Source organism: Vanellus vanellus, assembly GCF_965231255.1.
Source record: "Vanellus vanellus genome assembly, chromosome: 1".
Lineage (NCBI taxonomy): Eukaryota > Metazoa > Chordata > Aves > Charadriiformes > Charadriidae > Vanellus > Vanellus vanellus.
Window position 1 is genome coordinate 39,638,389 of NC_138905.1, and position 27,601 is coordinate 39,665,989.

The 27,601-nt window shown below is 38.9% G+C and overlaps 1 protein-coding gene across 1 annotated transcript; it reads right to left on the reverse strand.

The window, feature by feature from the left end:
* MDM1 (Mdm1 nuclear protein) lies at window positions 1-26,954 on the reverse strand. The gene is made up of 15 exons (XM_082479804.1): window positions 26,790-26,954; window positions 25,394-25,499; window positions 22,522-22,883; window positions 21,929-22,063; window positions 19,676-19,831; window positions 17,524-17,657; window positions 15,241-15,340; window positions 10,265-10,303; window positions 9,728-9,903; window positions 8,035-8,313; window positions 6,158-6,306; window positions 5,911-6,041; window positions 4,708-4,966; window positions 3,517-3,585; window positions 1-1,295 (listed from the first exon to the last, which is right to left on the reverse strand). The coding sequence occupies exons 1-15, from the start codon at window positions 26,943-26,945 to the stop codon at window positions 1,189-1,191; spliced, it is 2,358 nt and encodes a 785-aa protein (XP_082335930.1). The 5' UTR covers window positions 26,946-26,954; the 3' UTR covers window positions 1-1,188.
* Between the last annotated feature and the right edge of the window lie 647 nt (window positions 26,955-27,601).

Here is a 27,601-nt window from a genome sequence, read left to right on the forward strand (position 1 = left end):
AACCTTTTTTATTTCCAGTAATACGTGCACATAATTGTGTACAAAATTATAATGTAAGCAAACGTGTACAAAATTCAAATTGTTCTTATATAAAATTTCCAAATGAAGTAATATCAAAACTTGAAGCCACACAAGAAGAACCAAACTGCCTGCTAGCCATCAATCTCCTCTACTTCAAGTTAACTTGTTTGCATCTCTTGGAAAGACAAAACAAGCTGTCAGCATAAATCACAAACATTTTTCACTGTGAGAATCGTTAACAGTATGCCAGTCTCCCAGAAACAGGAAACTAGGAGAAGAGGTAATTAAAATGTCAAAGTCAAGAAAAAACATTCTTCTGAGTTTACTTTAAGAGATCAACTACTTCTAAATACCTGAGTTTGAAGTGGGGCTGGGAAAGGCCGCTCTTTAAGGTGGCTGAGGTTGCTTTTTCTAGACAATTTGAAATTAACACTAAAAACGGGTCTTGACGACAAAAAGACAAATGTTCACATCAGTACATCCCATGAACTGCACCACTGTATACATTGAACTCTAATAATCACCCTGGCCAAAAAACTGTGGACAGTGAACAAACCCTAATGCTTAGCGTCCTTTTCTCAGACTCCTGTATGTTCCATGTTAGCTTCATTAAGAAATAGTAAGAATTTTTTGGTAATAGGTTAAAAGCAGTAAGTAGTAAAAATAACTTTTTGTTACAGCACTGTGTTGTACTGACAATTCATACAGTAACATAAACAAATATACCGCAGTTGGCTTTAAGATAGCTGGTTAAAATCAAGCAACTGAGGTGTTTGGTGAATGACAGTGTTGTCCCTGAATACTGTCCCCGGGCACACTGCATGACTGCAGCAGAATACCTTGAAAAGTAACACACAGGTTGCATAAAAAAACATAATTATCTGTTTCAAGAGGTGCCACTGTGGAAAGAAAAAAAAATCCCACATGGCTGTTGTGACACAGTGAATTAAGACATAACTCTCAGATATAAAGGACCTACATTTTCAACACTGGTTTAAATATTGAAATTTCAAATTGGGATGGCAAGTCCTAAACGTTGGGCAATATTAGTGATTAGTGAAAGGAAGCTGCATGATATCTACCATCACATTTTTTTAAAAATATGCACTACAAACTAGAAAAAAAAATCATTTTACAGAATAGTTTCTGTACAACAGGTGGAAGAGATTATTTCTTGCCCCAGAAATCCTTCCTCTTCTGAGCTCGTTCCAATATCTGAGATGCAAGCGAGCTAGATGCTGCCGAGCGAGCAGAAATCTGAGACAACCTGTCATCTGTGGAGAAAGCAACAAGGAGAAAAGTAAACAGAAAGATTAAATATACATATTAAAATGCAGCTGACATTCATGGCAGACTTTGAAAGTGCAAATATTTTTATTCCACTTTTCACAATGGATGCTAAAATAGTACCACAATACACTAATTCTATTGTTTGGTAACTGACATGCTGGAGAAGAATCTCACTGGAAAGCTCCTAGGATGCTAGGTACGTACAAGAGAGATACATGCCCAACCCTTGACAACCTCCAGAATGAGATCCCTACTGTCACCTGGGAATTGCCCAGTTCTCCAAGTTATCTTTACATTTACTCTCCTGTGGCAGAAGACCTCAGAAATCATTTCTCCGCCACTGAAGTCTGTATAGACTAGACTCTGATAATAACATACTCATGAAAGCAATCCACCACTTCCAAGCAAAGCAGACAACCTTAGAATAACACGACTAAAATATCAGACCTTATGTTGCCAAAAGACCCGTTCTGGGCCAAAACCAGCTAGTGTGCCACAAGCTGTTAAAAGAAATGTGTCTTCTGAAGAAAACAGGAAGTTTAACACAAAACCAACAAGAAGCATGCTTCAAAAATGTACTTTTGAAAGGTTTTCCTTTTGAATACAGGGTCCACTTCACACCCAGCAGAATTCTTGAATTTAAGCAGCCTAGACGCTGCTTTTCTGATAAAGCACAACATTATACTTCTTTAACATCATTATTAAAATATTGCTACAGCTCTGTCAAGACGCTCTCTACAAAAAATGACCTTAATTACACCCATTCTCCTGCAATAACTAAAAAGAACTGTATCACTACTTTCCAGCCCCTCTAACAACAAAAACACCAACAAAAATTTGCACAACTCAGTCTTAACAGGACCTGTACTTTGTCAGTGTTTCAATTAACTTTGCAGTAGCATTTATAAGTTCTTGAAATACAGTGATCCAAACAGGCCGTAACAGGCTCACACACTATGCATAACAACTATATTCCTATGTATGAGAAAACTGCTAACTGCACTTCTGCAAACAGACATGTCATTGGAATAACTCCCAGGTTTGTATGTACATGAACAAATATGGGCACATGAACTATCTGTGAGCTGGCACATTACACACAGGAAAAAAAAAAAGAAACAGCAGTTATAGCATTTAATCTGTGTGCAGCGAGCCTGTGGGAAGCTGCAGAGTACTACAGGATTTTGCATGTTTTATGTAGATATACAGATGCTTGGCTGAGCCATCTGCACAACCCACACATTTTCCAGCCAACTGCAATGAGTAAAACAGAGAATCGGGCTGAACCTTGGTTAAAACCAAGGAGCAAACAAGCACAAGGGGTATAGAAAAAATCTTTTGGTTGCTCTGGGGTAGATCTATAAATAAACTGCCATCAGATATAAGCTTGCTCTGCCTATACTTTACTCCAAACCAAATACAGGTGATTGCGACTAGCACAGCACAACACCAAGCTCAACCTCATACACCACGCTAAAAAACAACGTATAGCAGCTCAAGCTAATGAGGCTACAGTGCCTTTGGTTGACTCACATTACTGAAAGAGTTTACTTGTGACTGCCCACAAAAGGGCCAAGAAGATGCACTGGCAGACTGTGCACTGGCTGTTCCCCCAGATTAACTTCACAGTAAACACAAAAAAAAGGTCAAAACAGCAATCAGAGTAACAGGATGCCATAAGTACCCCTAATACATTGAGCAGAGGAACAGGTGTGAAAATTAAAATTAGAAGAATCATTGTATGCTGATGCTGAAGTCACACAAGCAAAATCTTTATCTTAAGATTTTTGGTACTTTTTAAACTGCATGCAAAGTTACTGCAGCTGCAACCTGGGCCAGGATCATTTTGCAGATCGCTCCTGTTGCTATCATCACAAAGGCTTAAAAAAAAGCGTAGGGAGGAAACAATTTTGGTTATGGAACCAAGCAAGCTGTAGTAGACCACTGTGGTTCAATATGGTTATTTAATTTTTAGCTACATTTAATGGTTTATTTATACTAGAATATACCTTCATATTCATACTTCAGATTATTAGGATGAACAGTTTCAAACTATTTTGATGAAACAATGCGGTAATTATTCATGCAAACACATAAGCCAGTATTACTTATTGCATTCAGAGACCTCTCATGTTAGCATAAAAGTTAAAATTAATCTAGGTAATATACACATGATATACAACAATAATTTGGGACAACAAATACCTTCATCATTATAGTTTCTTTCCTGGAGGGGTAACTGGAAAGATCTAGGTTTTGGATTGCCAACATACCCTAAGACAAAAAGTTAAAGGCACATTTTTGAATAATTTCAAAATAGACAAAGGATAATATTTCTTTTTAGAACATTTGAAAATGTTACATTATTTCCAAAACATGAGTCTTACAAATAGCAAACATACCAAAATCTCCAGGAGACTCCTTTACTCAAAGCTGAGTTAAAATAAACTTACTCCACTGTATTCTTCTCAAGGCACCTATCTTTCTAGATGATAGAAGTTACTTAGTGAACTGCACTTGAGGTGCAGAGCTTGAACACAGCACCGATTCCAACCTCTTTCCAAGGACATTCTCTGGATTTCACCATCCCACTTGATCTGACAACTACTTGTTCCATTCTAGAATGGAAATACTACTTCTGTTTAGCTAATCTTTATAATAAAAGGCCTAAGAATCATGGGACCTTAAGCAACTATAGAAAGTCTTTCTGGAATGAAGACTTAAGCACATAAACTTTATTTTGACTAAGGGGTGAAAGCCTCTTTGCTTTATCAAATTTATGCCCCCAGTACCTCTAAATTTTGTTAAAAAAAAAAAAAAAAAAAAAAATCTTTGAAATGCTCCAGCACTCCTCCTCAGCCAAGAAATGGCTTTTCTCAATATCCAATCAATCTTTTCTAGATGGCTTTTTTGTTTCCATATCCTGCAGAAATATTTAAGGAGCTTCTCTCTCAGAAATCCACAACTCCTGCTAACTAATACCACACTATAAAGGTCCACAATTACACACTGCTGTGGTAATTCTGGTAATTCCAGCTGGAAAAGTGTCACAGCATCCAGTCCAGGTGTAGCCTAAAGACTAAAAATTACAACAGCTCATGCTAAACCAAATTATTCTCACAATGAGTAAGTACTTATTGAATTTTAGTAAGGCAAAATTAGACAACAAACCACTAGAATATAATGATATTAGTGGAATCCAAACTGAGGTGGAGAGTTGTGCACATTTCCTCAGCAAGACTAAGCATATAGTAGAAAAGCTTTTGTTTACAAATAACACATTCTTTGTAGAGCCTGTAAAGCAGCAAGCTCAGCACTCTCTTAGCCTGAACACTGCATGGTAGCCATTTCCATCCTGCAGCACTCTAAAACAGCCAGTTAATACACAAAACCCACCATTATGCTGGAATTCTGGATCTTTGAGAGTCCCCTGAATACGACGAGAGGGACTCCAGCAAGTCATTGAGCAGTTTTTGCTTGACTTCAGCACAGGAGGTGTATGGGAACGCTCTTGATGGGCTGAAGCAAGAGGAACTTGCTCATCAGAAACTCTGTTAGGAGGCCACTGATCCCGCCTAAGTGGCAGAGGATCCAAAGTCCCCAGCCCAGCAGGTGGGGAGGTAAGGTGTGAAACAGCTTCCACTTCCACATCAGCCTAAAACACAACCAGGAGAAAAATAAACATAAACAAAACAACACACAAAACCCCAACATCTCATATAGAGCCTTCCAGTACAGATCCTCATATAGGCAGCAAATGTTGGCTTTACACTGTTACACTTTTCATGAGGGTACTGGAAGTATTTCAACCTTGTGAGACAGCTTAAAGAAAATCTATTCCTAATAACAAGCGTTTAACATGGTCTGAAAGTAATCTGGTCAGGTCAAACCAAAAGCTTATTTTCTCCACAGCAAAAAACTGTGATCTTAGATTTAAAACCAACACAACCAACTTCTCATGCAATTGTGTCTACTTCTATTGCAGAACTTACTACAGAGCACGTATGCAGTGAAATGCTAGCTGTCTTTGTAGAACACAGACTAAGCACAACTTGACAAAAAAACCCACAATTTTGAGAGGAAAACAGTTAAACAACTCCTAAATGTTTCTATTTTTCTTTTAGTAACTGTGCAAGCTGCAAAATGAAAGAAGCACATAAGTAAAGGGAAGGGAGAATGAAAGTACTATGGCACGTTCACCTATCTTGTACATAGGCAATCAAGCTCTCCTTAAACTTCTGTTAAGTCAAGGAATCTGGAGCTGTGCGCTATGTCAGTGGCAAGCTTTAAAGGGGAAATCAACAGGTCCTGATGGCAGATCTTTAAAAAACAAAAAACCCCACACAAACAGATCTTGCGCATTTAGCAGAAAAAGCCAAAATGGAGCTCACTCAATCTCACTCCAATATCCTCAACTCCTTTGCTTGATACCCCAAATAAATGACTTAGTCAGACATCAGCCTTTTTCAGTCACGGATGCTGAAAATTTTAGAATAGTAAATGACAACTGAAGAAAAAGAATTATCAATTAAATTATTCACAATCACTTAAAAAGCACATTCCTAAAATGCATAATGATAAGTCTCTTCTCTGGCTCACCTGTAAGGATCTTCTTTTTGAAGCTCCTCTTGCACCTTGCTTAGCTGAAGAAGGGTCTGTTCCTAAACTTTGTGTTCTCTGCTGTGAAGATGAAGACTTGAGTTTAGGAGGAGACACTAGAACTGCACCTCCTATTGTAGTGGGGAAGATGAAAAATGCTTTATTACATTAAATAACCTACTAAATTAATTCAGATTTTTTTTTTCTTTAGTTCTTGAAGTACTACTTTGCATTTAAAAGTTTTTACCAACAGCTGGGGTAGTGAGATCATGATGAGTCCTCTGAACTCCACCAAGCGCCCTCAGCTTCGGAGTAGGAAGCCTGCCACCTGTCCTTGAGGATACAGAAGAAGAATCTGATACAGCTGGAGAAGAATTCAATACTAAGGCATTCTCACTGCAAAAAATGAGAAATGATTAAAGGATTAGCTAAGGACTCAGGAGTCTTGCACTCAAGGTTTTTGTTTCTAATACATTCCCACAATGAAGCCTAAGGCAAGACAGTTAGGGCCATAAAACACTAATAGCCTGTAGCTACAACATCTGCTTGCAATGGGGAGTCCTGGATTCCAGCCCCAGGGCCTCAGTTTCTGGGGTTTTTTGTTGTTTCTTTTTTTTAATGTAACTGCATAAAATACATAAACAGTCTCAAACTGCAAATTCAGGCTCCCTCCGTCCTAATAAATCTTGAATGTATTGCTGCAGAGTAGCAGAGACTCAACAGGAGGGCTGGAAAGAGCACTCACCCAGAAAAACTTTGAACCTGGTTGCCACCTTAGAGGTGGGAATGTGGGTTTGACTCTTTTCAGTCAATGTGGTGGAACTGAAACCCAGTATCCCACATTTATGTAACCGCTCTAGCCCCCAGGTTATTAAATAAATCAGCACTGCCACTTCTGTCTTCTTCCTCCAGATGCGTTTCAAAAGGAGGTGGCAGCAAACCCACACTCTGCAAGGAACCTGATCCTATCAGTGCACGCTAGACATGTAGGCAAAGAAAACCTCATTTGTAGCTCTCAAGCAGGCTTAGATAACATGCAAGTGTTAAGCTGCTCTGCATGGCCAAGTCCAGAGCAGATCTCAGCACACACACAGCCACATTGCAGGATGACAGAAAATCTTCAATGTCAGTCAGAGACACATCTAGGAACTAGATAATCTCCAGAATTAGAGATAGAAACTTAAGAAGGTTTTCAGGATGACAATTTTGAAAGCCTGCATTTAATTTCTCTTTGAGTCTAGCATCTCATCTCAACCTTTCTTTGCCTACACACAGGATATTATCCCCAAAGGAGACAATCACAATTCCTTGCCTTAGATTCATGTTGCAACACCAAAGATAAAATTCAAGGAGGAATACAAAATGCTTTGATGGTATGGTAACAAGAGCCAAAGTTATTCAGAGTTAAATATCTATCAAACTAGAATACTGTTCTACCAAAAAAAGTATGCAAAACTTACACAGTAAAAAGCCAGAGACTTCTGTAACTAGATATAATTTGGATCTTTCAACTACCAAATATAGTCCTATGCATACACTGAATTGATCTCTCCTTATATCTAAACATCTCTCCACCTTTTTCCCCACCTGTGCTCAGTAACATAATCCCCAATGACTACTGGATGCTAATTATATTTTTCTCCCAAGTCCTTTATCTTTGTCCATGATTTTTTTTAAAGAAAAACACACGCTTAACCACAAGATTAGCATGTATTCTATCCTTTCAGTCCTATAAATCCTATGCTGTCAATTTGAAGCAAATTGTAAGCCTTAATTTTCACTACACTTGGCTACTGTGTAATGAACAGTCTGTTCTGAGAGAACCATACTGTTTTTAGTTTTCAAAAAAAAAAAAAAATTAGAATTGTTCATGCTTCTACAAATTCTTGTCTTGCAAGTTACAAATCCAGTAATCTTAATGATAAAACCACTTCTACCAACCAGTTCAATGTCTTGAACTTTCTCATTCCTTATCATACTGTTAAAACCAAAAGCAGTGTCACACCATCCTAATAACTCCTTAAGTAAATCTGATTCAAAACCCAAAATTAGTTAACCTACAAATTTCTGAGATGTTAGAGGAAAAAATTATATATATACACCACAAAAAATGTTCAGTTTTACCCTTCAATTTTCTTATCTTCATCGGCAACCTTATTGTTTTCTTCCAACTGCTGAGTCACGACTGCAGCCTGTTCACCTTGGTTTTCTTCCTCTTCTGTTGATTGTTGATTGTCCCTTTCTTCAGTACCTTCTTGTTCACCCCAAACCAAACGCCTTTTGACTGGAACAGTTAAAGCATCTGACATGCCTGTCTTCTCAGTGCTGTCCTGGTGTGGCTGTTCTCTGGAGTCAGGTTGCTGCAGCATTTTGGGGCTTGGTGCAGTCTCTTTTTCAGAAACTCTAGGTAACAAAGCAAGCAGTGTTTCACACTGTTGATTTGCATGATGTACGCACGTCTATGTAGAACACATTTATCCAGTTCAGTCCTTTGTCAAAAGTACAGATCAGATATTAAAAAAAAAACTTTCCACTGAAGTTTTAACTGATGTTTAAGCACAAGGTATTTGCAAGCGAAATTCTATGAAAACTCTTTCTAGATTACCATTTCCAAAAATGTAATGTAGAATCAGGTCTCTATTTCCGATTTAAACAGCACCTTAGATTATCAGAAGTGTTAAAAAAATAACTAGTTCCACACATAGGGACTGTCTGATGGGACCATTTTGACAGCCAAGAAGCTTAAAAGACTCCTCTTTAGGCACAACTTTTGAAAGTCTTTGAAACTCTCAACTGCTCACAGAAATCAGTGCAAATTAGCCCAGTGCACAGAAATGAGATCAGGAAGAGGATCTGTATTTCACAGGCAAAAAAAAATGAACCAGTAAACCAAAAAATTTACACCATACTTAATCCCACATGATAGTGTAATAAATACTCTTTCACGTGTCATCGCCCAACTCTTATTAGAACTACAGTCATACAAATGGATGGATATCTCCCCCATGCAAACAACACAAGCAGTGTGCATACAGCAGCCTAGATGGACTGCAGACAGAGGTATCCAAGGCACAGTTTTTAAATATCAGATCTCAGAGAATTCACAAATGGCTTTTTTTTTTTTTCCTCCTTGCTTCAGCAATAGCTGAGGTACATTTTACTAAAATACTCATTCTGAATTTTCCTAGCAAGGGATTTAACATCTACCAATTCCGATGGTCTTCAAAGAAAGGAGACAAGGGATGTACACCATTCCAGCTCTGAAGTCTTCGTCTCAGAACTAAACAGTGTCTAAGACTCCACCACAAGATTAATTAATCCTGAGAAGAACACTGATAATATCTGAGTAGGCAAAACATATTTCATATCATTCCAGTAGAAAGAAGCATATTACTTCAGTATGACTCAGTGTGAAATTCCTCCAGGCCTGATAGGACTAAGGTTGCCACACTAAATATGCATTTATGGAGAATTATAAAGGCATAACTTTCTCTTCTTTCAGAAGACTGGACTGGGCCTCACTTTTAATTTGAGCAGATATCAACCAACGTATCTGTGAAAAGGTAAATGCCCTCATCTGTTCTTGAGAATTTACATATCACAGAATCATAGAAGAGCCCGGGTTGGAACGGTCCTCGAAAGACCATCTGGTCCAACCCTTCATGGGGAAATGGAGCCCAGATGAGATAATTGAGCACCCTGTCCAGTTGCATCTTGAATACAGTCAAACATCCAAGATCTCACAGCTACATTAAGCCTATATTCTTCATTTTGCTCTGTTTCAAAGCCACAGAATAGGCAGGAATGACGAACTTACCCAGCAAGATCTAGTGCTCTGATGTTTTTGCTGATGCCTTCTTCTGAACTGGAATTTGAGGACACATCCCAAAGACTGTTATTATCAGACAAGATCTGATTGAGATGGTATCGGGAGAAGTGTGTTCCCTCTACTCGCTGCCTGTAAGTCTTTGCTCTTTCTCGAAGTTCTCTCACCTGCACATCAAGGTTTTGTAAGTTGCACATCTGTTTAAAGTCCATCGATAGGTGCTATCATAACATATTTGCATTAGCTAAAGGCAGCTAAAGGAGAAAGGAAAGTTACTCATAATACAAGACCGCCCACAGCACAAACATTGCATGCCGCAGTAAATGCAACAAAAGGAAAGCAAAATTAACAAAAGTGTATACTTAGTAAGCATGTTTGAGCCATGAAGCCAAAGCAAAATTGTCAATTACTCATTCCATCAGAACAAAAAGTTATGCAGCAGCTATTAATAAGTTTAGTGTTGGATTCTAGTTTTTCCATCAGCGCTGAGACACAGAACATTGAAACAGGAACTTAGAAGCAACCAACCTCCATATACCACATGGAATTTAAGGTGTTTTGAGATGCCTAAGGAGATGAATACAGAATTATTTTAAAATTTCTTATTTTTCTCTCAACACTGTATTGTTATTATCACCCTTGTAACTTTATTTCAGTCTAAGTAAGAAATGAAATACTAAATACCTGTCAACATAGCTCTATGCTGCCTCCCTGAGATTCAGTTAAAAGCTGTAAAACAAACACATAAGCACTGGTATTTCACCAGTTTTTACCAAGCTTGAGGAAATTAATTTAGATTTCTAAGCCTTAACACTCAAAGATATATTCACCACACACTAATTTATGATTATTTCAAGTCAACAGATCTCTGTGCACGTGTAATACTGAGTATGTATGCTGTGAACACTGCAACTGTCTCTAGCTACATTAATCCTGTGTCAGCAAGGAGCTGATGATTACAGGAGAACTCTTGGTGCTATTGTGTGTAAGACATAATATCAAAATCACTCCTTCTACACTACCAGTAACTGTAGAATAAGATGTCAGGTTTAGTCTTAAAAAAATGAAAGTCATAAGCCCTCTCTTTAGACATTGCACTGCTGATGTTACACTATCATTTTTGTGACTAAAACTATTTCAACTCTCATGTGTCTTGTGTCCTTCACCCAAACACAATTAAAGTGCAGGAAGAAAAAGCAACAACAGAACTTTTACGTTTATGTGATTAAAAATAACTCTGTGATATTGTTGTGTGAATTCTGGCTCACTAAAAAAGTGGTTCACAGGAAATAAGTATTTTGTCAAAGAGCAGGAAAGTAATACTGACACTTCCTCTAACACATTTTCATAGCTTTTCTTATTTACTCTTCTTTCATGATAGACTTTGCATCGTTCTCCCTGCAAGGAACAGAGTTAAGCGGGCCAAATTCCGCTAAACCCACTAAAAGTAACTGGATGCAGCAGATGGAAATCCACTTAGTCCATACTAACTAACATCCCACAATTTGACCCACTAAACTTCCAAAGAATAGCCCATTAAAAATATATACTTGTCCTTTTAAGAGGAGAGTTTAAAGTCTGAGGTGCAAGTGATCTACTGGATTATTCACTTTAAGTAGAAGGAGGAAAAATTAATGATGATAGCCACAACAGAAGGAATATAAATCCAAAGCAACAGGACACTGTAGGAGGAGGAAGAATACTATGCCTCCAGTGAATTGTGAAGAAGTACAAAGGACAACCATCTCCTTCAGTGACTCAGCGGGCAGCATTATCTCAGCAGGGCACAGGCCCCAGGGAGTCCTACTGTGATTATGAACTGCCCGCATTAATTTTTCAAAAGCATAATTCAAAGAGATTTTTTCATTTGAATCGATTTTTTCATTGCTGAAAAGCAACCCTTAATAATATACTGTAGAGCAGCAGTCTAGGAGTAATCACTACAGCTAAGGTCATATCAGAATTCTATTACGGTCCTTGTTTGGGCTCAGAACTTTGGAAAGCCTGCTTTGGACCCAAAGTTAACCATGTCCAGTCACAACTAAGGGAGAAAATAGGCTGGATCAGTCAGAGCTTATCATCTAATCACTTAAACCAATCAAGAGGCACCTGTGGCAGGGGTGAGTCTCAACGATCAAGCAGAGGTAGAGGTTACATCCAGCTTTGCAGAACATTGATCTTCATGTCAGTGAAAAATATTGGGAACAGGTATGGAATAATTTAGAAACCAAAAGGACTGTCAGGCAGCCTATATTGTGAATGGCCAAAGTACCTGTGTTGCTTTATTATAAAACTAATGCACTTGACACATTTTTCAAGTTATGCATACTTATATTAACCTGCTGTTAACATATTTCTCAAATGGCTAGATTCTTTCTTATGTTTCAACTGTAAATGAAATACTTTATTCAGTCCTACTATTTTAGCCATGCTGGATCCCATTCTGTAGTTGTTATAACAAAAATATTGATGGATGCTACCAAAAAAAAAAAAGGGCCTGGGCAAGAATCAGGTCTAGCAGGAATTTATTCTTGTATTAACAGAGGTTTTAAGAATTAACCTTGGTTTTCTTCCAACCTGTCTTGAAAACCAGAAAATTCCAAGCTTTAACCTTGCTCTTTGCTTTCACCACACCCACAAAAAGCTTCTTTTTAAGAATTATAACCCACAATGATACCTATGGAAATAGTAATAGGAAAATAGCAAATTAAAATAACTCCATAAAGAAAAAATCCCACACAGTAACACATTTACACAAGCTGAATATTATTCTTTATCTACTCGCAACACTAGTTTGATACGCTGTCCTGGTTTGGGCCAGGATAGAGTTAAATTTCTTTATCGTGGCTCCTATGGTGCTATGTTTTCAATTTCTGCTGAAAACAGAGTTGACATCAAAGGGATTATTTAGCTATTACTGAATGGTGCTTACACAGCATCAAGTCCTTTTCTGTTTCTCACACTGCCTCGTCAGCAAGAAGACTGGGGTTGCACAAGCAGCCAGAAGGGGACAAAGCTGGGACAGCTGACCCCAACTGGCCAAAGGGATATTTCGTACCATATGATGTTGTGCTCAGCAATAAAAGCTGGGGGAAGAAGGGGACATTTGGTGTTCATCTTCCCAAGTAACCATTAAGCGTGACAGAGATGTGCTTTCCTGGAGATGGCTGAATATCAGCCTGCTGACAGGAAGTAGTGAATGGATTCCTTGTTTTGCTTTGCTTGTGCAGACAGCTTTTGCTTTACCTGTTAAACTGTCCTTATCTCAATCCACAAGTCTTCTCACTTTTACCCTTCCGATTCTCTCCTCCATCCCACTAAGGGGGAATGAATGAGTGGCTGCGTGGGGCTCAACTGCCTACTGGGGTTAAACCACAACATACATTCACAAACATGTGATGTAAAGTCTAACAGAGAGAGGAAAAATTCAGGTAATTCCAATTATATTTTTTTTTTATTATATGTACATAATCAACAAAAGGTCACCAGTAGGGTAAAACTAACTTGTCTCACAACGGTCTAATCCCAGTTCATGGTCCCTATTAGTGGGTGAACAACCCAACTCTTGGTGAATTCTGCTTCACAACTCATACTAGGATCTAATGTAGTTACACATACATAAAAATGTGTATGTAATCAAAAACGTGTATGTAATCTAAGCACATTTGTCATCAATAAAACATTTGTTATTACAGTCTTGAAGTGAATTTGGCTCTTCCAGCCACGCAGCACAACACCTTCATTCAGAAGGCCCTAAACATCCTAATAATTCTTCATGCCTACTCCGAAATGACTTCTTTCCAGTTTCTTCTGCAATTCCCTTGTACAGCAATAAAATCTTCCTGGAAAAGTCAGACACATCCAAAACACGTATCTACAGTGTGGGAATTTCTTGGTTTCTCATGCGCTGCAATTAAATGCCGCATATATTTACTTCCTACATCTCTCAAACCTGACCCAAAAAGGATTCTTTCCCATCCTCCACTTGCAGTCTCCTCACTCTTTCCCTTGACTCTAATGCAATGACTCCTCCCAGCTGAGCCACAGAAACAATATACTCCAAGGCACTGTGTCCCTTTCCCTTTACTTGCCTATTAGTCAGTTGCTCTTGAAGCTGAGCACTGCTCCTGACTGTTTTGCATGTTACTGACGCAACATCCACTCTCCAAATTAAAGACTTACATGCTAGAAAAATGACATAACATTCCACATAAACATTCTGTATACCACTTAGTCAGGCTGCATGCGATAGTTCAGAATATTCTACAGCCTTAGTTACAGTAAATCTAATGCATATATCAATACATATAAAAAATAAAAATAGTTTGGTTTTAGTCCTCTAATCCTCATGAGGCTGTTTTCACAGAATGGATTCTCTCATGCATGCACAGACAAAATCTGATTACGAATCACCACATACTACGATATACTTTAAACTTTGAGACCTATTTCTCATCGAGTATTTTGTATATATTCAATATATATTTATTTTTGAGTAAAAAGAAAATTACTTGCTAGATTAAGTCCAGTGAGGAAACAGAGAACTGAATGCTACCACACTACTCCTGCAGTTTCCAAAGAATGTTATTTTCAAAATCTCAAAGCCCAACACCCTAGACCCATCCGCTCCAATTCTATCTTCCACATCAGCTTGGTCACAAATGATGAGGAAATTCACATTTCCAAGTATTTGCCACACATTTAGTAGCACAGTGTCACACGAAGGTGCTATCAGCTGGGAGAAGACTATCCAGTGAAATCCAACTGTTGCAAAACTAGCTTTAGCGGTTTCTTAGCATACTGCTACAGTTTTGATTTACTTGACTTAAGTCAGGAAATCACACTCAATAATCCTGCTAAGAAACCCTATGGTCCCGAAGCTATTTAGCATTTTCAGAGTTCTGCCAAATGAGTTCCTATACAGTGTAATACTGATCGCAGTTACTGAATAAACTACAAGAAAATACTTAGTCTGGCTGAAACTTGCAAAAGAAATTCTTAGTTTTATGTTGTGTATGACTGAACTCAGCTGATTGCTTTGAATGGATTCAGCATGGCAAGCTAATAAACTGATTTTGACTATCAAGCTGACCTAGGCTGACACATATGTTGGCCTTTTCCTTTTATTCTCTTGGACTCTCCTATCATCTAATTCTACATTTTGAAAACTTAAGCTTGTTACAACTGGGCTGAACATCAACACTACAATTACCTGCTCCAAGAGACTCTGTTCTGGATGATTCTGATTTGTAAGGGAAATAAGTTCCTCCCTCACTTTGCATGTCACATTAATATATTCTTTGAGTCACACTGTCTCTTTCTTACTACATATTATACTGGCTTATCAGAACTTAATCTTCTTTGTATACTCACCTTTGGGAGCTTGAGTCATTATCACTACAATGTCAAAACTGTATCTTATAAACACCACAATTCAAAGATTTTGTATATAAAAATCAAAATACAAAGAATACTCAGGCTTCAGATTTTTTAAGAATACTCACCTGGCTGGGAACTTTACTCCTAATACGAGACCAAGCTCCATCTTTGTAGAAATACTGGGCTGGAGACAAAAATTTTGACCTGTATTCAGTGTTCATCCTCCTAAGAAATAAAGAATGAAGCAGGTAAAAAGAGACAGAAAGAGTAAAGCTTGACATCCAGAAAACTCTTTAAAAGCACTTTTAACATTGTATCAACAATGATAAGTGTATTTATACTTAAATGCCAGGGCTGATGTGAAAAACACATGCTTTGAAACACAGCTCTTACATAACAACACAACTAGGAAAGCTGTGAAAAAGCTCAGTTGGTGGCTCTTCAAGTAGTTACTCCTGTTGGTTTTTCCTCACAACCCTTCTGCCAGAAGCTTTTGCCCTGACAGCCAAATCAGCAGAACATACTACACACATAAACCTCAATTACTTCAATGCAAAGTGGAGCATCTTGGTTTAAGTCACTGATGAAGGTGCATTCAAGGAAAAATGCCTGGTTTGGTACTAACATGTCTAAGACATTTCCTTCTAGGAACTCCACTCTAAAGGCATTCTGCCTATGGGTGGGGTGAACTGCCGGGGCTAGAAACATCCAGCTACCAGAACAATGATCAGCATAATTCATGTAACTGTGTCCTACTGGCTTTGATCTTCAAAAGGCCTCGGTACTTGAAAAGATGGATTCATTTTCCCTCCTGCCATACACATACAGACACAGAAAAATTAACATCATCTAACCTACAGCAGGCAATAAGCAATACTTCAAGTCCTTAAGCACTGAACTGTGGATTTATCAGCTTAAATTTAAAGAGGTTTTTGATTTTAACCTTGCTTCAGAACATTACTAACTTTATTTTAATGTATTCAGCACCGGGTGAAAAGGCCCTCCTTTTCAGTCCTTCTTCAGAAATAGAAGCCTGAAGTCACAGAATAAAATGCACCTTGTAAAAAGAAAAATACCAAGGAAAAAAAAAAAACAAAACAAAACAAAAACCCCTTTACATTCAAAATTTCTTTCCATATGTCCCCTTCTTTGAAACTCACAGAATTCCTTCAGTTTTGGTTGCAAAACCAATAGATTAGCTCAATAAACATATCACTGCTGTGCCTTGATTCCAGTCATTCTGCTGCAAGCACAGACCATGCAATGCAGCTTGCATACGAAGCGACAGTACTGTCTGCATATTGAGTGCTTGCACATTTTGACCGCTATTTGCTCAGTGACTGTTTTGGAAACTTTTGCCTTGTGCTACCACACTGAATGCATGAGGCAGAAATTTGTCCTTAAATAAAAAAGTCATAGCAAATGATCACAAATTTTACATTCTACTCTCTGCAAAATTTACTACAATCTACTACGTCAAACAGCTATAAAAACCAAAGAGTTAAAGGTTTTAACTACAGTATATTCACTCACTTTTTCGTAAAACAATTTTATTTCACAGAATTTTAAGTGATGATTTTGTAATTATCTCCCAATATCCAAGAGCATTCAGACCTATGTAGGTCACATCACCCATCTATAATCTAATGCCTTAACACTGCCAGAAAGTGATGTCAATGAAAGCAGTCACTGGGACATATACATTAAGCACAAAGACAGCAGAGATGGACTAATATATGCATTTGAAAACCTACATCATTCTGGACTTTTATTTCTCTTGGCATATCTCAGATGTGTAGGAAATGGAAACGAGTTCAGTTCCTGCAATGTAGGTATGTGGCAGAAGAAAAAGATACTTTGATAGCACTCAATTTCATTTTATTTCCATGCTTGTCTGATTACCAGATGATTATCAGTGGTAAACAGGACAGATTTCTTTACTTATTTATCTCATGAGTTTGCTTCTGTTACTCTGGGACAGAAGGTGGTACGGACTAGAAAAAGCAGACATCAAGTACAATCATCACAGTATGGAGCAAGCACAGGAGAGCAGTTTGAGAGATGACTACAACTTCCAGAGTACTCACTGAAAGTTTAGGAGCAGCATTGCACCAATTTAATTTCATTTATGTTAAATCTATTAATAATATTATTATGGCACCAGAAGGTTCAACTGAACGAGCGTCATTACAAAGCTTCTATTTCGGCTGCCCAGAGAAGGGGATGGAAATTAACACCAGGTTTAGATGTACCCACAGGAAGCTCAATCGCAGCCCTGCAAGGGGGCAGACATCGCATTTGCCCTTGCAACTGTAAAATGGTGCAGTTAAAGGTCATCGTCTGTGACTCTAAATATTACACTGCTGTACACCTACTCACTAGGCTAAGTTTTCCTATTTTATACATACCCACGACTTGTATGTAAAGAGAGGGGCTTTGGACTGATATGTTGCTTATTTTTTTGTTTAGGATGTTTCTGTTCTGATTTCCCTTGTTTTGCTGCATCTTCTGCTGGCTTTTGAAACGCTTCTTCCCTTTTACTCTAAGGCAAAGATAATTTTAAAAATATCGTATTAGCTAAAAAACTGAAAACCCTCATATTCCTTTTGACATAAAACTTTTGCAAAACGTTAATGTTACTTTAAAACGTCAACTGTTTTGCGTATTTAATACAAACAAGAATATTATATTCCTTTGCTAATACACCAGCAAAATGCCAAAGCTAAGATTCTGAGTGCAACATTCAGTTAGTTAGGTGATCCATTTTGTACGCTTTACAAAACAAATTTAACATGAAACACAGAAATGAAAGATTATGACACCTGCACATTCTAACTCTAACTTGAGTTTTGTGTAAGACTCAACAGGTATATTTCTGGAATTTGTAATAAATTAAAAAATAAAAACTCTTATAGTCAAGCAATATAAACCAATTTATAATAAACCAAAAGGCAAATTTTTAATTTGCTGCCATTCCGGTTTATAAAGGGTCAGACTGACTTGTTCAGTTTTGACATCAAAGGGGTTTTTTTCCCTGCTTATTTTATCCTCTTGGAAATCTCATGTGTGATTTCTGATCCTGCTAGAGATCTTTACATGTATTGTTCAAATTCAAGAAAAAAAAAGAAAGCAAGAAAAAAAAAAAGCCCACCAAAATCCCCCAAAACTTCTTCAAGATATTCATCAGAGAAGAGATATCGGTATAAACAAAATGTGTTTTAGACACGTTCACTAAAATTCCCTTCTCATGCCTTCTCTTCCTTCAATTTATTAGCTCTCTTGGGAAAATATAACCTGAATTTCCAATATTAAAAACAAATGCTTCCTAAAGGCCTCATGCTTTTCAAGCTTTCTTCACATCTGTTAAAAGAGGCAAAAGAGCACATAAAATTCCTCATTCCCAGATGAGATTTAAAGCACAGGGCAGGTCTGGGTTCTAAATGATAAAGCCTCCAAGCCAGTAATCATCATTAAGAACCTCAAAAGTATGAACGGCTAAACCGAGCCACAGGCACTCCATGTTAAGTATGCATTTGGTCCTAGTGAGCATGTCTGACAATGGCTGTTTCTGTGAGACTCGTACGTGGCCGGATGGTTAGCTAACCTGCAGAACTTTAAACAACACTACGCTTGGCAACTTGCTACAAAAACAGACACTTATCTGTCCACCCTGCAAAATAAGTTAGTTGCGAAGCAGTCTAACTTGCTATCACCTTTTTTTAGAAGGCCTCAGACTGAAACAATTCCATTCTATTAAAAGTATCTGGTAAAATGGCTATAGCCATGTTTCCTACAAGCCCACTTATGTTTGTCCAAGCCAACACCAAGACAAGGAAATGCAAGGCCTCAGCCAGCCAAATAACTTAAAAGACATTTTAATGTTTTGAACTGAGTAACAGAGCTTACATAGGCTACACAATGTCCTGTTATAGCCCTGCACTTACCTTTCAACTTACCAAGGCAAAGGGAAATGAATTGTAACCCTTCCACCATGTTTCCTCAAATTACTGTTGGCTGAAAATCAGTTCCAACTGTGGCATCTTCTATATATCAAATTTTTTTTCTTAATTCACACTATGTCTGATTTATGAGATCAAAAAAGTTCCAGACCTCCCATCCAGCCCTCCTGCATAGCAAGAGACTACAGTGGCACCAATGAGAGCATAAATTGGATATTTAGATTTCAAAAACTGTCCTAATGACTAAAAGCAAAGTTTCAATTAAAAAAAAAAAAAAACAAAAACAAAACAAACAAAAAAAAACCCACCACTTGAAAACTCATAAATTAAGGTGACAGGAAAAACACACTTAACATGTCATTGTAAACTGAACAGACACTACAGAAACTACAGAACCCACTACAGAAACCCGTAAGAGCAAACAGAGCTGTACAGTGATATTTTCAGTCTTTTACAGCAAAACCACTACTGAGTCCAGTGTCGTTAGCTCAGCTACAAAATATAACTAAAAAATTTCAAAATAAACCCACACCCACATTAGAGAAAAGAACAATCAAAATTATAGAAGTGTAAAATGCCTTTCTTTCATGGAAGTATTTACTTGTTCACAAACTGCTAATTCTTTCTCTTCTGAACCACTTCTCTCTTGTGGACCCTTAACAGGAGGAGACTCCTTGACTCTTCTCTCATACGCAGTTTCAGAAGTAATTGCAGGAGATTTAAATGGAGGTACAGATTTACTTGTGTTGCAAATAACCTTTGGAGGAAAGAAAACAAAACAAAATAAAACAAGAGTGATTTGCTTACCTCCAGGCTAAATTTTCAAATTCAGTGGAGCAATTCATGCAAATACAGTCACTGATGAGCAGAGCCATGTGTACAAACACAGCATGTACAGACTAATTAACTTCTAGGACAAATTTAAGAGAAACTTAATCTGATAAAAATACATTTAAAAGTGATCGAGGCAGACAATTAAACATATGGTCCAATGTTGTTCTTACTGAAGTTCACTAACAGAGGTTTTGTGTATTTGGGAACACAGTTTACCTCCAGGGTTGTAGGTAGGATCGTATTTTTTTAATATATAAGCCATAAAATTTCCCTGAGTCCTTAGGACACGTCTGTTACTTATGGACTGGACAAGTGTTCTGTGGTTTAGAACTGGATGCTTAGGTCTTGGTAATTTGAGCCATCCACTATTTTCCAACCAACGCTGTATTATAAACAATGGTAGAGAATTTGCCTAATACATGGTCAGGTATCATTTCCTCATGGGGCACTGAATTAAAAGACCACACCGTATGTCACAAGCATACATTTTCCCCAGCTATGCTATGAGAATTTAGGTCTGACATAACCTAACTGGATAACTTCAGTATTTTCACAGAATCTCTTCAAGGGAAAGGTATCATCATTATTCAGTATTCAGGTACATTCTCCATCATACCAATCAAAAGAATATCAGTTTGTTAATATGTATAATTTTTATCATTAAATTCTAATCTTATGTTTAGAACTTACAAACATTTATACATATTTAGATGTTCTCTAATTTCTCATTATCTAAAGATTTGTAGTCCCTACAGACTTATTCTTATGGCTTCTATTCTGTTTAAGCTGTGAAAAAGTTTGCTATTTTAGATTTCACAGTCTTTCTTCTGAAATAGCACAATGTTCACAAGTATCAATAATGAAATTATCAAACTGATTTCTAATAGAATCAAATGGAATTCTCCATTAAATTTTCCGTAAGGTGACTTTCCAGAACCTGCCTCTTCCTCAAATGGTCCTTTGGCTTCTACACTATTGTAATGTATTTCAGTGAGTCTTCCTTGGATAAGAGAATGTTGGGAAACGGATATCTCAAAGTAAGTCCACCTGCTTGGCATTCCAACAAGAAAAAGACAGGAACAGTTTTTATAGTGGTTGATCCTAATTATCAACATTTATTGCCTCTGAAAGCTGTTACTGAACAAATCTGCTACCTGCAGGTAAAAACAGAGAAAGCACCATCTGTAATAATCCCATTAATCCATATGCTCCTAGTGAAGAAACAGAAGAGGAAATAAAAGCAGAAGTGCCTATTTTATACTGTAAAATGACCAAAAGATGGAATGAGTCTCCTAAGTCCTGATCCCAGTAACAATTAATTGAAAACACAAAGCAGTCTCACAATTAGAGTTACTCTTTGTGGTCTGATTAGAAATAGCAGCATTTCCAATCCTACAAAGTCCAAAAACTCATGAGATGTATTAAAATGCTGCAAGAGTGTCTTAAAATCAGAAGACTCCACTTTTAAATACAAGCAGTTCTCATGAAACTGAAAAACACTAGAGATGCACTTTAGGGCTTAGAAGTATACATGCACAGAGTCGGAGACTGAGAATAAGAATCTGTGGAAACCTATAAAAGACCATGAGAATAAATAGTGAAACTTGAATGATTTCAGTGGCAAGACATGTTGTTACAATACAGAACACCTGAACATTCCTCTGCTGATTAGCTATATACTAGATAACATAAAAATGTTAAAAATCAAGGGTAACATTGAGTAGGATCTTAGAGCTCCTAAGGTAACTTAATGCAAACAGAAGAAAATGGTCCTGTTAGAAAGGATGGAATACAACCAAGGATAAGCAGACCAAGTAATTAGACCTGACTACTAAAGAATCACAGGGAAACAAATCTAATTATACTGCAGTTTTGTATATTGAGAGAAAAAAAAAAATCACATAACAACATTCAAGTTTGTCGTTCCCCTGCCAAAAGAAGAAGAAAGGAAATCTTGGAAGGTAAGCAACTTCGTTGATACACAAAGTATTCATTTACTTTTTGGATTCTTTAAAATTACCTGTTCAGCTGCAAGTATCGGTGACTTTTCATGAGGACTCTTCCAAACAAATTGGCTTCGATATTCAGAATTTCTGGGGAAAGTATTGAAATGTGAAATATTCATGCCTGCTTTCCTCTGAAGGACTCTGTGAAGCTGACAACATACAAACGAAAAAAAAAGTAACACTGATTGTTCCTTTTCCTACAATGTTTTGCAAGTCAGATATCTTTCAATGCACACTTTCAAAACAATTATTTGGGTTTTGGTTGTATGAATTAAATGAATGCAAAGTACATTTTCTCATCATAGCCAACAACCCCGAAAAGCCTATATATTATTGGCTAAATCCTTGTTTAACTGAAATCAACAATGATGGCAGGTGAACAGGAATTTGCGCTTCATTTAAGCAGAACCAAAATCTGGTCTCAAAAGTACTGTTCTCCCAACAGAAAAGCTACAATGTAAATATCAAAACACCAAACTAAGGAGAGAGTTAGACAGCAGAGGCTGGTGTTTAATTTAATGGTGTTAAATTACTGTATATATCAGATTAGTAATTTTTATACTGGTTAACTAAAAAAAAAACCAAACAACCAAAACTCTTCCCTTACCCCATTACCCATTTTTTCTAATTCCTTTCTTGGAGATGAAAATGCTTCATTTTGATCTGGTGGAGCTGCAGAGGGTGATCTCTTCATGTTGTTTTCTGCAAGAGCAAGAGCTGTTTCACCTCTAGAACCCACCAAATGTGGCTGAACTTTTGGGGGTAGTCTGAGTCCTTCTGGCATTTCAATTTTTTCCTGATTCACATCATTATTGTTGTGGTCTGTGTGCAACTGTGCAGTCCTAAGAGCTTCAGTTTCAAGTGGGTCATTCAAATCACAATCTGCTGGCCATTCAAAGGACTTCGAAATCTGTGGATTATGATGAGGTACCCTTCTCTTGGAAATGAAGTTTGGTTCTCTTGTGATTCCTGAAAAAGGCATATTAGTTTCAACAGAAACGTTCTACTGAAGGTGTAATATCACTCTTTACAAGAATAAACCGAAAGTTTATCATACAACTGATTATTAGAAAAAAAATATTTTAGTATCGTTGAGCAATGACAGCCTATGAATTACTGCATGGCTGTGAAATTCTGTCTTCTTTCCTATCTGTGAATGCCTTTCCTTTCCACTAAAGAGAGATGGGAACATGGTGCTCCAGGACCATGCTGGATAAAACCACGTAAAGCAAATATGTCCACAGGACAATATTTTGCAAGTTGATTCTGGGCGTTGAACAACAACAGCAAAATTAACAAAGCTGGTGAAAAGAATGTTGTTAACACAAATACAAAATGACCAACCTGCAGTGATAAAGTACACCACAAACCCTTCTCATTACACATGCCCAATATACCTTGCTGAACAGGTTCTCGCCGATTGTGACAGGACAGCAACAGATCCCTGTTCATCTAATACAACCGTGATTTAAAACCATCTCAGATAGCTGGTGACTTTTTACAGGACAAACACAAAAACACTTCCAAAATTGTAAAAAGACCATGTAACAAAACAAAGTACCAAGCTCTTTAAAAGAATTGCTGGCCTTTACACATGCAGATGAAAATAAAATTACCCCACTGTTTTAAGAAGAGGATTGAATGACTTAACACATTTAAAGCAGTAATCCAACTGCAAAGTAAGTGCTCACATGCAATGGACAAATAAGTGAAGGCCCCTAACTGTCTGAAAGAAACACTTTCTAGGAGACAGAGAAACTCCTATCTCATGAAAAAAACAACATAGAAAGAGAACAACCTACAGTGAAAGGTATACAGAATATCTGGATGTCCAAATACACATACAGGTGGTAGGAAGTAATTCTAGTGGAAAAACACTGGAAAAGTAGCAGGAAGGAACTCGGGGCACCTGCAGCTGTTAATGTTTTGAGGTGATGTTCCAAGTCATTCTTAAAACTGCCAACTATGTGTTCCAACAGGAAGAACCATAAATTAATTATCAAAAACAATCTGCAAGTCCTATTAGGTGTCAAGAGTGACATTTGAAGATGCATATGGTTAAATGGCCAGAAAAGAGGTAGGAGTGAAAATGAATGCAAAGGTGTAGGAAAACTACACCAAGCACACACAAAAACCCTGCTATACCTTGAGAAGGAAGAGAAACTCCTCCATTACTAACTCATGACTTTATTGCAAGTCTTGCAATATTTGCAGTTTAGTTTGATTGGAAAAGCAGCACAGTTTACAATTTTTTTAAAAAGTTAATGTGTTTGGATGTTCAGGTGCTTCAGAATTCATGGAAGCTATTCTCTTCAATGCAGGTGTCCATACACAGAGCCATGTGCTAGGGAAAGCAAGATTAAAGAAATATATATTTTTGCAGTAATGGAAGAAAGCAGTAATATATATAAGGCATAACCTTTGGCAAGATTAAATTATTTATTAAAATGTCTAGTATTTCAGCTGAAAACAAACCATACTCCCAGTAGTTGTTTCTTAATGACTATGCCATAATTTAGAACACGTATCATATTGCAGGAATTAATATATTGGACTCTAATTACACAGACTGCATAGTATGGTTGCACTGAATTACACAATTTTGTTAATGTCTTGTGCTACTACAGTAATTCCTATTTTCTACTGCTCCTTTTCAAAACACTGCACTTGTCATCACTCTGCAGCTTACTCCTTTTCCTCAGCTCTCTATGGGCCTTTCAATCCAGATGCTTTTCTTTGTTTTCTACTTTCCAATCCCACATTTTCCTGCTCTAATAATCTCTACAACCCCTAACTCCTAGTCTACAGTATCAAGGCCAGGCTGGATGGGGCTTTGAGTAACCCTGTCTAGTGGAAGGTGTCCCTGTCCATGGCAAGGTGGTGGGAACTAGATGCTCTTTGAGGTCCTTTCCAACCCAAAACATTCTATGATTCTATGATTGATCACAAGCTTTTCCATTTAATGACCACCTTTTCTTTTTTTTTTTCCTAGTTAGCTGCCTCTGCAGATCTTCACAATAACTTCACTTTGTATCAAACTTTGCCCTAAATTAGTCTCCTCTTAAATACAGAATTTTACTTACTGTTTCCATGTACCACAGGTAACCCAATGCTTCCTTCTGCACACCCTGTATGGGTTAACACTGCATCTGTGCTTCATGTTTGGGACTCAGCTTATGCTGCAGGTCAGAAACCACGTATTTTTCACATTTTATATAAATAGCACTAACATCAAAAGCAAGTTTCAGCGTAGCAAGAAGGAATACGGCATTCAAAAACACATTCTAAATGATGACCACGAAGATACTTTTAACTGTATAAAACATACAAACTGCAAACACTACCAGTTCACTGTGGCCATGCACTCAATCACAGCAAACCTCTCCAGACCTTCTGCGGGCCAGGCTTGTCCTTCCCAGAGCTGGCTTGGCCAACATTGGGGTTTGCACTCAAGGGGGTAGCTTCCACAGGATGCTTACCAAACTGATCCGACCGAAGTCCTGCCCACAAGGATTTCTGTTGCTGGGACGGGCTACAAAACTCTGGGGTTTTCCATTTGAAGTTTCTCTTATATTCACTCAGCCCCTGCAGCAAACAGAGAGGTGTGCGTGGAGTGACAGGTGCCCATCCCGCACAGGAAGTCCCATTCAAACACAGGAAAAAACTTCTTTACAGTGAGGGTGACAGAGCACTGGCTGCCCAGGGGGGTTGCGGAGTCCTCTCTCTCTGGAGATTTTCAAGACCCGCCTGGATGCAGTCCTGAGTAATGTGCTCTGGGCAATCCTGCTTTGGCAGGGGAGTTGGACTAGATGAGCTCTAGAGGTCCCTTCCAACTCTGAAAACTCCGTGATTCCGTGATCCACCGCCCCTGTTGGGAACAGGTCTCCAAGGGGAAAAACACCAACCGGGCTGGGGCTCGGCTGTCAGGGTGCTCTGCACCCTCCAAACCCACCCCCAACGAAGAACAAAAACTACTTGGCTGCTCTCCCAACAGCAGGGAAAAGCGTCGAATAATTTCACGCACCAAAAAATCAACCAACCAAACAAACAAAAAAAAAAAACCACCTCAAAACTTATTTATATCTTCAGGTGAGTAAAATTTCAGGATCAAGCACAGCCCGAACCCTCTGTCACCCACACGACTGAGCTCTTTCGGTCTTTATTAGCCGGCGCTCATTAGTGCAAGGATCTCCCCACTTTGCCGCTTCGCCGGTGGCACCTCAGAAACCACTGTACCCCCCCCTTTGGGCCCGCCCCGCCGCCCCCAGGCCCGGGCCCCGTCGGGCCGCGCACCCCCCCGCACCCCCCGCCTCCGCCGCGGCCCAGGCAGCCCCGCGCGCCGCCTCACCCTGAAGCGCACGGGCATGGCGGTGCGCGGGGCTGCCGGGCCGCTACCGTCAACACCGCCGTTCCCCTGGCAAAGCCGCAGTGCCGAGCCGGCCCCGCTTCGCCTGGCCTGGCCTCGCCGAGCGCCTGCGCGGCGGCCGCCCAACGCGGGGGCGGAGAGCGGCGGCGCCCTCGGCCGCTTCCCCTCACGGCGCTGCCCGCGGGGGCCATATTGGCAAGGAGCGGCGGCTGCCGCCTTCCCTCGGGGGCTATGTTGCCCATATTAAAAGCCTTTTTCCCTACCTGCGGCGGGGTAATGGCGTTATATTGCTAGCGCTGCGTGTCTGGGGAAGGATGAGGGGGAGGCCTGTGCGCCCACCGGCCTGTCAGTCAGTGGCGCCATGCCCTTGGTGCTAATGCGGTACAAGGCCAGGGGAATGTTGCACAGCTGGTTAAAAAAAAAAAAAAAGAAAAACACACGCCCACGCCCCCAGCGTTATGTTGGTACAAAAAGAGCATGTAGAGAAAGGAAAAATGAAGTTCCCTTACTTTTCTGGAGCCTGTGTGGTGGCGTGCCAGCAGCCGATCCTCCTTTGCCACCTCACCCGACCTCGCTGCACGGTCAGGAGATCCTAATCCACCACCTTCTTCAGATCTTCCCTCCGGGCTCGCTTTTTTGACCGCCTTCCCACTGCTGATCTCCATCGTGACTCTCTTTGACCATATCAAATTAAGAAGAACTGAGAGGGAGGTAAAAAAAGGGGTAAGATAAATATACTAAACAAAATGGCTTTGGCAATCTGCGCTCCCACTGCCCATAGCTGCTGACCCTCCTTTTCTTCTTAGTAGGGCCTCTTGCTGGTCACTGATGCCTCAAGTGCAGCGTAAGCTTCTTGAGCAAAGGGTTTGTCACCTCTGTGTCTGCAAAGCACCCTGCCAGACATGTAAGGAATGATTCTATGCCAGTCCCACTGACTTAAGCGGAGTTTTAGGTCCAGTCGGAGCCTGTATAAAAGGTGAGCAATAATTTTCTACCAGCAATGAGAGGGAAGAGAGAGCACTAATCTGTAATCAAAGGCTTGCGAGCAAAGTGAAATGTTCTGCAACATAAATCAGCCGGGGGGGCGGGGGGGGAGAAATGTGCTGCATTGATAGTGTTTCCAAGTTTCACACATCGTTATTAATGAATTTAAAGATCAAGACAAAAAAATATTATAATTTGCTTGCTGATTACACTTGAAGCTGCTAGGTCTACCAAATAAAGTAGCTTGTTTTGTTATTCCAGTGGTTTATTTCGTAATGTTGAATCAGGTCTAGTTCAGTGCATTTTCTAAAGTAATGCGTAAACTTGTTACAGAATG